Source organism: Phacochoerus africanus, chromosome 13 (assembly GCF_016906955.1).
Source record: "Phacochoerus africanus isolate WHEZ1 chromosome 13, ROS_Pafr_v1, whole genome shotgun sequence".
NCBI classification, from domain to species: Eukaryota; Metazoa; Chordata; class Mammalia; order Artiodactyla; family Suidae; genus Phacochoerus; species Phacochoerus africanus.
Window position 1 is genome coordinate 24,003,781 of NC_062556.1, and position 16,544 is coordinate 24,020,324.

The 16,544-nt window shown below is 42.9% G+C and overlaps 1 protein-coding gene across 2 annotated transcripts in view; it reads left to right on the plus strand.

The window, feature by feature from the left end:
* EPSTI1 (epithelial stromal interaction 1) overlaps nucleotides 1-16,544 on the plus strand; it is a 105,876-nt gene that overhangs the window by 477 nt on the left and 88,855 nt on the right. Inside the window, exon 2 of one of the 2 annotated variants that reach the window (XM_047755645.1) lies at nucleotides 11,720-11,722. The exons of the other annotated variant lie outside the window; for it this stretch is intronic. Within the exon in view, the coding sequence (XP_047611601.1) occupies nucleotides 11,720-11,722 (3 nt within the window). The remainder of the gene's footprint in view (nucleotides 1-11,719; nucleotides 11,723-16,544) is intronic. 2 annotated transcript variants of the gene reach the window in all.

The window sequence follows — 16,544 nt, forward strand, 5'->3', positions numbered from 1 at the left end:
ACTGGGTGTGTAGTAAACGCCTAGGCTTCTTACTCATTTTCCCGATGTCTCCAGAACACATGCTCTTAACTAGTATGGACATATTCTTTTTCCTTTCTTTTTTTTAATTGTTATTTTTGATTTTTTTATTACTCAGTGAATTACATTTATAGGTGTACAATGATCATCATATTATATTTTAAAAAAAAAAAGGAGTTCCCATTATGGCTCAGTGGTTAATGACTCCGACTAGGAACCATGAGGTTGCGGGTTCGATCCCTGGCCTTGCTCAGTGGGTTAAGGATCAGGCGTTGCCATGAGCTGTGGTGTAGGTCACAGATGAGGCTCAGATCCGGAGTTGCTGTGGCTCTGGTGCAAGCCGGTGGCTACAACTCCGATTCGACCCCTAGCCTGCAAACCTCCATATGCCATGGGTGCAGCCCTAAAAGGTCAAAAGACAAAAAAAAAAAAAAAAAAACCCGCCCCAAATAGTATCTTCACATCAGATGTCACGTTACCGGTGAAGAGGGTATAGGTTATGGGGTAGAATATGCAAATGCTGCTCCTAGGAGTCTGCATCCCAACGAAATTCCCATTTTAAGGTAGCTTCTTAGGACCAGAGAGGATGGGAGTGGCTGCAGTGTTTCTTGTCGCTGGCGTTGACAAGTGCTCTACACAGGAACAGGTAGGTAGCATTTATTCTTGGTCTTTAGTTCAGGGGTCTTTGGTACAGTTGCCATCCTGGATACATTTATTATGTAAAGTGTCAGTGAGTCTTTCTTTCCCACCCATGGACTGAGCTGTTTTAATGCAACAATATGGTTGGTAAAGATATTGCTGCTTTTGAAGTGCTGCCTCTGTGAATTGGAACTTTCTAGATTCATTTTCATTTCCCCTTTTGCACTGACTTCTAGTCCCCTGAAAGACAAAATGCTGGTTGCTAAGGAACAATATATAACCTTATGACCAATGAACAGATTTTCTTACATCCTTTAATGTTGGAAAGAATTCTTTTTTTTTTGTTTTGTTTTGTCTTTTTAGGGCTGCATTTGCGGCATATGGAGGTTCCCAGGCTAGAGGTCAAATGGGAGCTGTAGCTGCTGGCCTATGCCAGGGCCACAGCAACGTGGGATCTGAGCCACATCTTCGACCTACACCACAGCTCATGGCAACGCTGGATCCTTAACCCACTGAGCGAGGCCAGGGATTGAACCTGCATCCTCATGGATACTAGTCGGGTTTGTGGGTTTGTTAAATGCTGAGCCCTGATGGGAACTCCTGAAATAATTCTTAAGTACCAGGCTTTTAATAGTGTTCCGTTTAGGGTTACCCTTAGATGGGGTGGATGATAAGGGTGATTTCAATGAGAGATTGATGCATTTCTCTCCTCCTCAGCAAGAGGTAACTGGTCTTAGTCGAAGCTGGTTAATTTCAAGTAATCTACATCTCTAAAAACTGTAACTTTTGATGTAACGGAGGTCACAGAAGTATAGTTTCATGTTGATGATACACAAACTCCACGTGCCCTTTTTTCTATTACAAAGCATCTGCTCAGATATAGTCATTTAATTGCAAGCGCATGAACCTTAGCAGTTGCAACTATCTGTTTTCTTTCTTTTCTTTCTCTTTTTTGGCTGCACCTGCAGCATACAGATGTTCCTAGGTCAGGGGTCCCACCCGCGCCACAGCAGTGACAATGCTGGATCCTTAACTGCTAGGCCACCAGGGAACTCCTCTTTTCTTATTTGCTTGTACATTATCCCAGAATCTTGCTGGACCAAATTACTCAGAAAGGGACAGTTTTCTCATTCATTTTCCAGGCCTCAGTATCTGAAGACCTCATCGTATGCTTATTTGTGATTTCTAAGATTTGTCAAAAGATCATGAGAGAGTGCGTGGGAGAGTTCAGTTCATTTTCATAGAACTTTTATTTTCTTTTGAACCAGTTGCAGTAAGCAGAACATTATGATACGTTTCCTTTTAGGTATTTAACATGTAATATCCTGTGAAGATCAGTCTGAATTCTTCTTAAATCTCCATCAGTCACTTATATCTACTGTTTATTCTTTTTCTTTTTTTGTCTTTTTAGGGCCGAACCCTCAGCATATGGAGGTTCCCAGGCTAGGGGTCGAATTGGAGCTATAGCCGCTTGTCTATACCAGAGCCACAGCAACACGGGATGTGAGCCACGTCTGCAATCTACACCACAACTCACGGCAACACCAGATCCTTAACCCAATGAACAAGGCCAGGGATTGAACCCGCAACCTCATGGTTCCTAGTCGGATTCATTTCCACTGAGCCACGACAGGAACTCTACTACTGTTTATTCTCGTTTGTCTCCTTTAATGGAATTGGGAAGCCAAGGACAGTGGTTGAATGGTAAATAACATCTCAGTAAAACTGATGTAAAAAAGTCATGAAGATTTAATTCATTTTTTTTTGGAGAGAAATTAATCTTTTCTGATGGAAAATTAAGAAAAAGGAAGGATAGAGTTGGGTGCATAATAGTGAAACTTCTTCATTTGTTCACTTTCAATAGGAGCTTCTTTGTATGATAAAGGGTTGACCTTCGACTTCGTTTCGTGGGTGTCCTTCCTCTTATTCTTTAGGGAAGAGTCCGTGTGAGTCAAAGAGCATGGGCTTTGATGCCAAGTTCATGTTCTGATTCTGCCATTACTTGCTCTCTGAACTTCAAGGTGCTTAGCTACTTTTTCCCTCAGCGTCCTGATTCTTAAATTAGATAAGACCAACCTCTTAAGGTCTGTGTGTGTTTGTGTATGTGCACACGCACGTGCACATATACACAGATGTGTAAAACATAACTTCATGCCTGGCAGAAAGTAAATATCCAGTAAATGTTGGGTGCTGATAGCTTTGAATTCATTTGACAGATGTTTATTGACCAAGTATTATGCTGTCACCCTGCAGTGTTTATGCCTTGTAAGAACACACTGATTTAAAACACTGACTTACATATAAATATAAAGAGACTTTAAAGCAATCTATTAAAATGATTCCTGAGGACTTCTAATAAACTCTAAGGCAAAGCTGAGGTCTTGACTCTACTTAAGTAATTGCAAGCGTTTACTAATAATTATTGACTTTCCTAATTATTTCCACTTGGCGATTTTATCTTATCCCTAAATAGTGTAAGCTATTTATACAGATTTAAAGAGAAAAAAAGTTCACACAAACTTCTGATCCAAAGTAATCCTTTACCCTACCCCTCAAATCTAGATTACTATAAGATTAAGGCATGGGTTTTTCTGGAAGGAAACTTAACTTCGCTTTACTCAGTTCTAAGCAAAAGGCGCTTGCCTATGACAGTAATAGAGGCAGAATTCACTTTGTTCAGATACTTGTCAATAACCATAGAAGTGGTCTTTTTTTAAAATTTTTTGGAGTATAGTTGATTTACAATGTTGTGTTCGTTTCAAGTGTATAGGCAAGTTGAATCAGTTATACCTATGCATATATCCATTCCTTTTTCCCATATAGGTTATTACAGAATCCTGAGTAGATTTCCCTGTGTTCTACAGGAGGAAAATTAAAATATAGGAACAAAGAACTACTCAACCAAAGACAAGTCCTTTTGAAGCTTATGGTCCAATTGACGGGGCAGAGAGTTATCAGATAATTATGTGACTAACACTTTATATTCACTGCATGGGAAAGCCAGGGCTTGAGCTAGTCTTGGCAGCTGGAAAAGTGTTCCCAACAGGTGATGTTTGATTTTGGTTTTGTATTGGTATTTTTTTTTTTTTCTTTTAGGGCTGTATCTGTGGCACATGGAGGTTCCTAGGCAAGGGGTTCAATCGGAGCTGTAGCTGCCAGCTCATGTCACAGCCAGCAATGCAAGATCCGAGCCATGTCTGTGACCTACACCACAGCTCACAGCAACACTGGATCCTTAACCCACTGAGCGAGGCGAGGGACCCAACCAGTGTCCTCATGGATACTAGTCAGATTCATTTCCATTGCACCACATGGGAACTCCCCAACAGGTTATGTTTGAACTACGACCTATGAATTAGGATTTATGGTTTTGGGCTTGTTTGTTTTTTCTGACAAATACATTGTTCCAACACCAGTTATCTATAATTCGATTCATTTCTGACACAAAGTTGATGCATATCCTGCGAGTTAAGGACTTGGTCCTACAGGTCTGCCCCCACTTTGGAAGTGAGGCACAAATGGGGCCCTAGGCTACCCACATTTCTAACTACAAATCTGGAGGTTCTCATGACCTCCCTCCATATCCAAGCTCCGATTCAACCCCTAGCCTGGGTACTTCCATGTGCTGCAGGTGCAACCCTCCCCTCTGCCAAAAAAAGACAAAACCAAACCAAAATCAAACATCACCTGTTGGGAACACTTTTCCAGCTGCCAAGACTAGCTCAAGCCCTGGCTTTCCCATGCAGTGAATATAAAGTGTTAGTCACATAATTATCTGATAACTCTCTGCCCCGTCAATTGGACCATAAGCTTCAAAAGGACTTGTCTTTGGTTGAGTAGTTATTCTCATATTTTAATTTTAATTTCGCTCCTGTAGAACACAGGGAAATCTACTCAAGATTCTGTAAGAACCCATATGGGGTTCTCATGACCTTCCTCCATGTCCAAGTTTGACAATTTGTCAGACCCCTGGAACTCATGGAAACCATTATACTTCATACTTACAGTTTTCTTATAAAAGATGCAACTATGGAACAGCCAAATGAAGATGTGGGAAGGGGAGGGGTATTGCACAGAACTGCCCTACCCTTTCTGGGTGGGTCACCCTCCTAGCATCTTGGTGTAGTTACTAGTCTAGAAGCTCCTAAAACCTTGTTTGTTTGGAGAGAGTTTTGATTTAGGCTTCACTGCGTAGGCACAATTGATTAAATCACTGGCCACTGGAGACTGAACTCCATCTCCAGCCTCTCTCCCCTCCCCAGAGGTAGAGGCAGGGTGTGCATGAAAGTTCTAACCACAGTGTTGGTTTCTGATGGGAAATAGCTCCTATCCTGAAGCTCTCTAGGGGCCCCAACCAGGAACCATCTCATTTGCATATAATTTACATGGTGACAAAGGGAGCCTTTCTGTCGTGGCTCAGCTGGGTAAGAACCCGACATAGTGTCTGTGAGGATGCAGGTTCAATCCATGGCCTCGCTCAGTAGATTAAGGATTTGGTGTTGCTACAAGCTGCATCATAGGTCACAGAGGTGGCATGGATCTTGCATGGCTGTGGCCGGCAGTTGCGACTCCGATTCGACCCCTAGCCTGGGAACTTCTGTGTGCCACAGGTGCAGCCCTAAAAAGAAAAGCAAAAAATGACATTGGTATTACTTGGCATTCCAAAGATGTTGAGGAGCTGTGTGCTCGGAACTAGGGACAGAGATTAACTATTTGTACTGTATTACGATCTGCAGGAGTTTAAGTACCCTCCATGGCACCGAGGCAATCCTGCTATTCAGATCTTCAAAAGAACTTGCTCTGGGGAGCATAGTCATCTGACAGCTCCCGCTGCCATGCCGTCGAATCCACTGCACTCTTGCACTGTGGGCACATTTATTCTCTGTCCTTCTCGGCCGGTGTCTTGAGCATCTCAAGGTAGTAGCGCCAGTCCATTCTGGGGCCATGTTGGACTCCTCTATGGGGCAGCTTTTGCCAGAAGACTCCCCATTGACCTGCCCAAGAATTTCTCAGAATTGTATACCAGCCAGAGCCTCTTCCTACTCCATCCTCCTTCCCGCTCTCCTTTCCCAGGTATCAGACCCGCTCCTGGCCTCCAGGCTTTCTCTGCCGACACCTGCTCGCTTGTCTTTTATTCTTCACAAGCCTTCCTCCCAGTCAGTCTCTTGCAGGTCTTATCTTGTCTTGATGTCTGCTTCTTGGAGGACCCAAACTGACACAGCTTTTAAGATACATCATATCCCTGACCCCAGTCGCTTAGACACCAGTGCGGTTGGAGCGCTCTGGGTCCTGGGGAAACCCACTTCTTTTTCTTGGTTCCTCCTTGAGGCTCAGGGGGCATTCCCTGGTTTCCTTACTCTTAACTTTAGTACTTTTCCCAGCTTGTTGTGTTCCAGGGGAGATGTCAACCCTGGTAACTAATACTTTTTTTCCTTAAACCCTCAAGGGTGAGTGAAGGGTTAATAAAGAATGGCTTGGTAAGGCTACTAATTAATGGCTGGTAACCTGATGTTTCTCTCTTAAAGAACACTGTTACATTAGTAATAAACATTTTGTAAATATAAGATGAGATATGGATGTATGATAGCATCGTCATTAAGCTATAGTATTCTGTGTTTTAAAAAAATCGCTATTTAGGAGTTCCCTTGTGGTGCAGCAGGTTAAGGAGCCAGCGTTGTCACTGCAGCGGCTCAAGTTGCTACCGTGGCATGGGTTTGAGCCCTGGTCAAGGAACATCTACATGCCATGGGTGCGGCCAGAAAAATCACTATTTTTTTTTTTGACTTGGGAGAATTTATTTATTTTTAATTTTTTAAATTATAGGTGATTTGCAGTGTTCTGTCAATTTCTGCTATAGAGCAAAGTGACCCAGTTAGACATTTATATACATTATTTTTTCACATTATCCTCCATCATGTTCCATCCCAAGTTATTAGATATCGTTCCCTGCGCTAAACAGCCGGATCTCATGACTTATCCATTCCAAAGATCACTAATAATTATTGAGTATCCTCTGAATCCTGAAGTATAATTTATGTCTAAGACCATCAAACGCTTCTGTTCTTGACTCAGTTCATTTGAATCTGAACCAGCCACGTAAAATAGTCTTAAATTAAGCGCAAGTTTGTCCAAACTTAGGAGAGCCTATAGGAAGTGCTTTTCCTCTTTCGTCTTCACTGCAATGCCCCAGGTTTCTCGTCTATCTCTTCGGATGACTGTGAGAAAACAAGCTTTTGCCTATAGATGGTCAATGGCATGAAAGCATCTGGCTATTACTTCTCCCTGGAGAGGGAGCACTGACTAATGCTGGAGCTCCTTTTAGTGCTCTGAAATAATGGTACATAGGAAGAGAAAAATCTATGATTGATTCTAATGAGTCCTCTTCTTGATGGCCCAATATAGATAGCTATTCATTAGGAAATGCCTTAACTCAATCTCCAGGCAAGGCTCATAAAGCCTTCAGAAAGTTGGTAACACAACAGATCATAGTTAACGCAGTGATAATTACGTGACTCACTGAGCTGCGTAGGTGTCTCAATGATTACCGGATGCTACTACCAAACTCATCAGTGGAACTGTGCCTATTTGATTTATTTGAGAAATGTGACACAGCACGACAACACCGTGGTAGCAGAAAGGCAGTCAGTTGTGATCTGGAATAATTAAACTGGGTACTCCGGAATTCCCGTTGTGGCACAGTGGTTGACGAATCCGACTAGGAACCAGGAGGTTGAGGGTTCGATCGCAGGCCTCGCTCAGTGGGTTAAGGATCCGGCGTTGCCGTGAGCTGTGGTGTAGGTTGCAGATGCGGCTCGGATCCCACGTTGCTGTGACGTAGGCTGGCGGCTACAGCTCCGATTCGACCGCTAGCGTGGGAACCTCCATATGCCGCGGGTGTGGCCCTAGAAAAGGCAAAAAGACCAAAAAATAAAATAAAATAAAATAAAATAAAAAATAAACTGGGTACTCCAAGGGACTAAAACCAAAATAACACTCAATGGCTTGACCTATTAATGTCTTGAACTTATAACCATGAGTTAGACTTTGTGCTATTCACGTCATGTCATTCGTTTTGCTCTTCACCATGAGCACTTTGCTCCTTTATGGCTGAAGAAACTGAGTCTTGAAAGAGTCAATGATTTCTTACGGTGTCCTTGTTTTTTCAGTCATAGAACCAGGACTCACGCCTGAGTTTATCTGCCAAAGTCTGGATCCTGAACACGATGGAGCTGTAGGAGGGTGTGATGGGGCAGCTCATGAATTTCCTATTCGTGGTCATATTTTCACATCAAGAAAATAGAATTTTGGGAATTTCTGTCCGGGCTCAGCGGAAATGAATCTGACTAGTAACCGTAAGGACTTGGGTTTGATCCCTGGCCTTGCTCAGTGGGTTAAGGATCCAGCGTTACTGTGAGCTGTGGTGTAGGTTGAAGACATGACTTGGATCTGGTTTGCTGTGGCTGTGGTGTAAGCCAGCAGCCACAGCTCGGATTGGACCCCTGGCCTGGGAACCCTGCATATGTTGTGGGAGTGGCCATAAAAACAAAACAAAGCAAAACAAAAAAGAATTTCGGAGTTCCCTGGTGGCTCACTAGGGTAAAGATCTAGTGTTGTCACTGCGGTGGCTTGAGTTGCTGCTGTGACATGGGTTCAGTCTCTGGCCCAGGAACTTGTGCATGCTGTAGGTGCCACCAGAAAAAAAAAAAAAAAGTAAAAGGAAATAGGACAGAGAATTTCTATAGGCTAAAGAAGAGTGTTCCTACAGAAACAGTAATGTGACATTTATTTACAGCTGGGATAGAGAAGTCCTTGGCAGGAGGAAAATTTCTGTGCAGATTTTTTCTTTGCTGCTTTTCTTACATGACAGCCTGGTGGGTTTGCATTGGATCCGTTTTCTCACTGTCACTGTTCCTGAGCAACCTAAACAACACACCGCCTTCCAGGGATCTTTCAGGTTTCTGGCCGCAGCCTAAAGGTAGCAATTCTTTTGACATTCATGACTTAGTCCATGTACGGGTGTAGGTGAGTTTAGGCATAACTGAAAAATGTCACAAAGCAATTCTCACCCTTTCTATACGTGAGGCACTTTGACATTTTCCTATTGTTTTTGTTTTTTTTGTTTTTTGTTTTTTTGCTTTTTGCTTTTTTAGGGCTGCACCTGTGGCATAGGGCAGTTCCCAGGCTAGGGGTCCAATCGGAGCTACAGCTGCTGTCCTACACCACAGCCACGCAACTTGGGATCTGAGCCACATCTGTGACCTACACCACAGCTCATGGCAATGCTGGATCCTTAACCCACTGAAAGAAGCTAGGGATGGAACTTGTGTCTTCATGGATCCAAGTCAGGTTCTTTTTTTGCTGAGCCACAACAGCAACTCCCTACCGTTTCCTAGTCTTATTCATTAAAATGAATCCGTGAGGTTGGGGGTTCAATCCCTGGCCTCGCTCAGTGGGTTAAGGATCTGGCGTTGCCATTACCTGTGGTGTAGGTCACAGATGCAGCTCGGATCTGGCATTTCTGTGGCTCTGGTGTAGGCCATCAGCTACAGCTCCGATTGGACCCCTAGCCTGGGAACCTCCATATGCCGAGGGTGCGGCTATAGAAAGGACAAAAAAATAAAGAAAAAAATTAATCCATTGATTTCATGATACCTTAGCACGTTACCACCTGTAGTGTGAAAAGCATAGTTCTGTGTATGGCAGAAGAGGTTTTTGAATGGATGGAAATACAGGTCATTTTTGTTTAATTGGGTCTAGTATACCTTCCTATTTATACAGGAGGGGAGAAATGATGTCTTATTTAGGATGAATTTCCAACTTTTCGGCGCAGATTCCACTCCTCAGGGTGGCCTGCATTTGCAGTCTGCCAAGTCTTAGGGAGCAATCATTTTCGTTCAAATGCAATATTAAAAGTGAGTGGGCACTTCTCAAAAAGTCTTTGACAGTGGAAACAGTGAAACAATACATCAACAGGATGATGAAAGCTGGAAAACACATAATACCTATAATAATCAGTGGAAGCATGGCAGAAATGAGAAAGAAAGAGACTTAGGTCAATTACCCAGTAAGGTTTCTTCCTTCAAAGTCAGTGGAGGGCTGTAAGGTTATACATATTGTTAAGGTTAATTGCATCTATTCAGAATGTATTTGAATTCGAAACAAAAGCTTACCAGGGAAAAACCTTCAAAGGGAGAGGACTGTATTTGAAGGGTCTGTTCTATATCAGAGAATCAGTCAATGGTGGGTCCTTTGTTTTGTAATGTTTGTAATCTCCCCCCGCAAAAAATGAACACTTAAAAAGCCGTGTATTAAAGTTTTGTAGAAAAAGGGAAGACATTTCCCTTCATGACACCTCCAGGGCTGCTGTTGCCCAGTGTTTGTTTCATGGTGAAAGCAGTGAGCACGGAAATCCTATGCTACCTAGTCTTGTAAGAAAAATCTGAACCCCTGCTTTAAGAAATCTTTATTTTAACTTTTCTCACTTGAAAGTCCTTGGAATATTTTTTCCTGGTCCTAAAAGTAACATCATATCTGCTTGTTAGAAACATCTAAACATTTCAGGAGTTCTTGTTGTGGCTCAGTGGAAATGAACCCTATTAATATCCATGAAGATGCGGGTTTGATCCCCGGCCTCGCTCAGTGGGTTAAGGATCCGGCGTTGCTGTGAGCTGTGGTGTAGGTCACAGCTGTGGCTCGGATCCTGGGTTGCTGTGGCTGTGGGGTAGGGTGGCAGCTGCAGCTCCGTTTGGACCCCTAGCCTGGGAACTTCCATATGTTGCAGGAGCAGTCCTCAAAAAAAAAAAAAAAAAAAAAAAAGAAAAAGAAAAAGAAAAATGTAAAATTACAAAAATAATGTAGAAAGGAGACGTCCCCTGCAGTTCAGATCCTTAGAAATAAACACCTCAAACCCTTTGATATGAGGACCTCTTTATCTTTAAAGTGTAGGTCATGCTTTTTGACTATGCCCAGTACAAAGTCTTAGAATCTTTTATGTCCTTTGATTTTTATTGCCAATAGGAGGCGACAAGCAGCAGAAGGTGTGTTTTCTTTCTAATCCTTATTTTAAAATGTGATTGCTCTTGTTCACATAGGCGACACTGCTTAACACATTGATTGATGATTTAGTTGGACAAGGAAACAACCCTTGTTCTGACAAAAGAATCTTGGGTAACATTTCCTATGAAGTACTCTTTTTTAAAAGCATTTAACCTGAGCATCTCGGGAATCATAATTTCCTCAAATCTAGCTTGTGAGGCATTTTGTAAATTCGGTGTGATGATTTACCTGGTGTATTGGGGTTCTCTAGAAAGAACCAATAGATTATACGTATGAAGAAATGTATTATATGATATTGGCTCCCAAAATTAGGGAGGCTGAGAAGTCCCACTATCTAACATCTGCAAGCCAGCAGCCCAGGAAAGCCCGTCAGGTCATTTCAAGACTCCAATGAGACATGATTTATCATTGCATTTTCTTTCATGCATTGGTTCTTGTTACTCCTGGGGCCCAGGATATGGATGTCAAAGGGGAGAGCCAGAACCAGAAATGCAAAAGACCACTAGAAAAGCTGAATTCGGGAGTTCCTGTTGTGGTGCAGCGGAAATGAATCTCACCAATATCCATGAGGTTGCGGGTTCGATCCCTGACCTCACTTGGTGGGTTACGGGCCTGGCGTTTCCGTGAGCTATGGTGTAGGACGCCGACTGGGCTCAGATCCTGCGTGGCTGTGGCTGTGGCAGAGGTCAGCAGCTGTAGCTCCAACTTGACCTCTAGCCTGGGAACTTCCATATGCCCTAAAAAGCTAAAAAAAAAAAAAAAAAAGAAAGAAAAGCTAAATTCCATCTGTTGTAGAAGAAAACGCAGCAAAGGGATTTGGTCACAGCATGAAAAAAAGAGATGTATGAGTGCTTCAGGGCTAGGTTCTATTCCATGTGATAAAATAAGTGTTTTATACATAATATGTTTCATCAAATTATAATAATTATGTATAATAAGATGGATATCTCCAAATAGGTATCTTAAGCATCAAGGACTTGTTTCTTTCCTCTAAGTCTGAAGGTAGGTTGTTTAGGGCTGATAGAGTGAAAAAAAAATAGGTGATCATAGTAGAACACTTCTTTCCTAGCATTGTTCTAAGTTCTTTATACTCTAAGAGATAGATATTTGTTATCCCCACTTTATAGGCGAAAGAAAAGAAAAACTAATTTGCTCAAAGTCATAGTTAGGAAGTAACAATTAGGGTTCAAAGCCAGGCAGTTTGACAATAGATTCCAACTAGTGTGGTGGTTTTGTGGTCACAGGGCACCAGATTGCTTCTTTCTGCTCTGCGGTTTTTGTTTTTTGTTTTTTGGCTGTGTCTATGACATGGACGTTCCCAGGACAGGGATCAAACTTGCCCCACAGCAGCAACCTGACGCACTTCAGAGACCATGCCAGATCCTTAATCCACTGTGCCACAAGGGAACTCCTACTCTGCCATTTCTTTTCTTTCCTTTCTTTTCTTTTTGGCTTTGTAGGGCCGCACCTGCGGCCTATGGAGGTTCCCAGGCTAGGGGTCGAATTGGAGCTGCAGATGCTGGCCTACACCACAGCCACAGCAGTGCCAGCCCCATGTCTGCGACCTACACTGCAGCTCGAGGCAATGCCAGATGCTTTAACGCACTGAGTAAGGCCAGGCGATCGAACCTGCATCTTCATAGATATTAGTCAGATTCTTAATCTGCTCAGCCACAGTGGGAACTCCTCTGCCATTTTTTTTTTTTTTTGGTCTTTTTAGGGCCAAACCAGTGGCATATGGAGGTTCCCAGGCCAGGGGTTGAAGCAGAGCCATAGCCACTGGCCTACACCACAGCCACAGCAATGCCAGATCCATGAGCAAGGCCAGCCATGGAGCCTGCCTCCTCCTGGGTGCTAGTCAGATCCATTCCACTGAGCCACAGCGGGAACTCCAGGACTGCATATCTGATCACTCTTTAATCTGGACTATTTCTCAGGGTAGTTATATAGCTGGGAACCTTGAGAGATGAAGTACGTCCTCCCCAGGACAAAGACCAGGATCGCTTAAAAGGTGCTATAAAAATGGTGGATTCTTCAGTTCCGTGTTTCTTGGCTGCAGTGCAAACACACTGTGTGCAGCATCCATCAGGTTGACTGGGAGTCTGAGGACACAGATGTAAATATGCGGATCCAGATGCTGTACCATGAGTGATAATGTCCTTTGTCTCTGGCCCAGGAATCTCATGTCTTCTGTCAGCATCCATGAAACAGTAAGAGCCTAACTGTTAGGCTAAGGTTGGCTTGCAAGTAGCCTCAGATCGCATCCCAGATCTGACATCCCTATATTCTGTAAATATGAATTCGTGGTAGTTACTTATACTGAGGAAGCAGGCGAAAACATTTTGCAAGTATATTCACCAATCGGTCCCCGTCTCTACTCCTGTCACTGTCTTTTGGCCTCTTAAGGATGGTGAGTCTCTGCAATATTGTATTTCATATGTATTTCTTTGTATCTTGAGATCTTTAGAGTATCTTTATTATTTATTCATTTATGTTGGGCATGTGGAAGTTCCTGGGCCAGGGATCGAACTCGAGCCGCAGCTGTGATAACGCTGAGCCCTTAACCACTAGGCCACCAGGGAACTCCTAGCATCTCTTTAGAGCGCATCCTTCTTCTTTTTTCAAGGCTTTGATCATTTATGTGTATATGTGTTTTAAGTTAAAAAATACAATAGCATTCAGGTCTACCATGTATGATGGTACAGTTACATACAGTTTGTACCAAACTGAAAAAACTTGCCTGGCTAAGGTAGTAATTTGAAGCTGAAATGCATACCAAATCCTGTGCCCAAGTGTGGGGTTTCCTCTGCCTGACAGAAAGGGCACTTTTTTCCTAATTTGCATAAAGTTACCAACTCTGAGCCTTGGGCCTGTATGAGTGAGGATGCTGGGATATATGTGTGTGTGTGTCTGAGTGTGTGCACACACACGTGTGTACATGAGTACCTCTTTTTCCTTTCCATAAAAGTGTCCTATGAACAAAGGCCGTGATGACCTGGTGGCCTCTTGTTTACCTTTTCCCTCTGGGTGTCTGTTCAGGCCTCCAGCAGCAGCTGTGAGTTAGTTACAGAAATAACCAGCTTCATATCAACCTCTTAGGTGTGTAGACAATTCCTGAGCTCTGTAGGCTATTCCTGAACTCTGAAGGTTGAGGTCAAAGAGAATTTCTTCATCCTTCCATAGCAGAGATGTGGAATTCTGGGTCAAGGCCAGTGTGACAGGCTTAGGGGTCAAGGATGATTTACTCAGCCTGATCTTGTCATCCTGTTTTTTTTTTTTTTTTTTTTTTGGCCGCCCTGCGGCATATAGATCAGATCTGAGCCACAGTTGTGACCTAAGCTGCAGCTGCGGCAACAACAGATCCTTAACCCACTGTGCCAGGCCAGGGATCGAACCTGTGTCCCAGCAGTCCCAAGAAGCTGCTGATCCTGTTGTGCCTCAGGGGGAACTCCAATTTTTTTTTCTTTTGTCATTCTTTATTTTTCTTGGGAGTATGGCCTACATATAAAAGGACCTTTTTTTTTTTTTTTACTTTTTAGGGCCGCACCTGTGGCATATGGAGGTTTCCAGGCTGGGGGTCTGATTGGAACTGTAGCTGCCAGCTTACACCCCAGCCACAGCAATGCCAGATCTGACAATGTCTGCAACCTACACCCCAGCTCACGGCAACACCGGATCCTTAACCCATTGAGCGAGGCCAGGGATCAAACCCCAAACCTCATGGTTCCTAGTTGGTTCCCTTGTTTCTGCTACACCACAACGGGAACTCCCTAAAAGGCCTTCGAAAGCCTGAATGCCTCATAAGTTTTAACTCTTGTTAATTAAAAGCAGTAAGCTTCAGAGCCCTACACTGAAGATCATATTAAAAAAAAAAACAAAAAACCAGTATCTAGAAACGAAATCTCTATCCAGTAACTTTGATTCACCAAAATTTTTCCTTTTTTACAGTTTCACCCAAGGATAAGATTTTCTTAAGCTATGAAAACCTCAGACCAATTTTTTTTTTTTTTTTGGTAGAACAGTAGACTTTATGGATCTACTATCCTGTTGAAATAATCTGTTTATAACTTAATCTCTTTCTGAATTTTTGCTCTTAACTACATTTCTTTTTCAGTCAAACCAGTGTTGTTCCTAATTAGAAATTTAAATTACATCTGCTGCAGTTTGTACACACCAGGGGATATATTTATGTAACACTTTTAGCCATCCAAGATATTTTTTCATAACTTCAACATAACATTTTTTCATAGAGTGCCTATTGGTGAGACCTTATAAACCTTGTGTAAGAATGTACACGAGGAGTTCCCGTCGTGGCGCAGTGGTTAACGAATCCGACTAGGAACCATGAGGTTGCGGGTTCGGTCCCTGCCCTTGCTCAGTGGGCTAAGGATCCGGCGTTGCCGTGAGCTGTGGTGTAGGTTGCAGATGCGGCTCGGATCCCGCGTTGCTGTGGCTCTGGCGTAGGCCGGTGGCTACAGCTCCGATTCGACCCCTAGCCTGGGAACTTCCATATGCCGCGGGAGCGGCCCAAGAAATAGCAACAACAACAACAACAACAAAAAGAATGTACACGAGAGGCAGTTGTGTAGCTCAGGAGAGCCTCATAGAGAAAAGATTTCTTAGATATATTGTTCATATACATATATAATTTTTTTTTAATGGTGCAGAAAACCACTTTGTCTTAGGCTATTCTTTGTACATTATACCTTAGTACATCCTATGGATGTGTGCTGTTGGAAAGTGAACTTAATCTTGCAAAGTGAGATATTTCATTAAATTTCAATGAGGTAATTAAGGAAACTTATTTTCAAAGATATACATTTGTTTCAGTGGCTTGGATGTTGCCTAATCGGGAAATGACCAGAATACTAAGTATAGGTAGGTTGGGCTGGTTTCCAGCAGCAGCTTGGAGAGGCGGGCTGTTGAAAGGGATGACATGGAGGTTAAAACAGCAGAGGTCCTGGAGTTCCCACTGTGGTGCAGCGGAAACAAATCCGACTAGTACCCATGAGGTTGCAAGTTCGATCCCTGCCCTCACTCAATGGGTTGAGGATCCTGCACGGCTTGGCTACGGCATAGGTCAGTGGCTCCAGCTCCGATTCTACCCCTTGCCTGGAAACCTCCATATGCAGCTGTTTTGGCCCTAAAATAAAATTACATTAAATTAAAATTAAAAAAAAAAAAAAAAACCCAGCAGAGGCCCTTGCTGTGGGTGGAAACTAATTGGCTGAAACCACGACCAAGTTATACTCGTTATTCATGTCAAGGAAAAGCTAAGAGAGAGGGATGACTTTTTGTATCTAGCCAGGCATTATACTCTGTCACATGATATTAAAAAATCAAAAGCCAGTCCTTAGACTTAAGCTCTTCTTCCTATAGCAAGCAAGAGGCACGGAAGCTCCATTCCTTGGCCATGCTTTCTTCTGGATATTATGTTTCACATTTGACATTTTCAGCCAACAAAATATTGCTAAGAAGGTTGCTAAGGAATTCTCTAACATAAAACATTGATTCCTGGGACCACTGTCCTTGAGCCTGGGGTTATATTAAGTGCTTTCAATTAAAAGCCTCTGATTTCAAGGCTAGATCATTCTTCCCTTTTTCTCATGGCTCTGTACTGTGTCTGGGTACCAGTTGGCTACCCATGTTGGCCATCAATTGAGCACAGTGCTATTCCAAAGACTAAAGATTCTAGAGTGATGGTCTCACACTGAAACTTAATCAGATTAGAGAATCAGATTGTAGAATACAAACTTTGACACATTTTTTTCCCTCTTTCCTGAAATTTTCATAAGAGAGACTCATCATGGAACTTGGAAACGTCTCTCCAA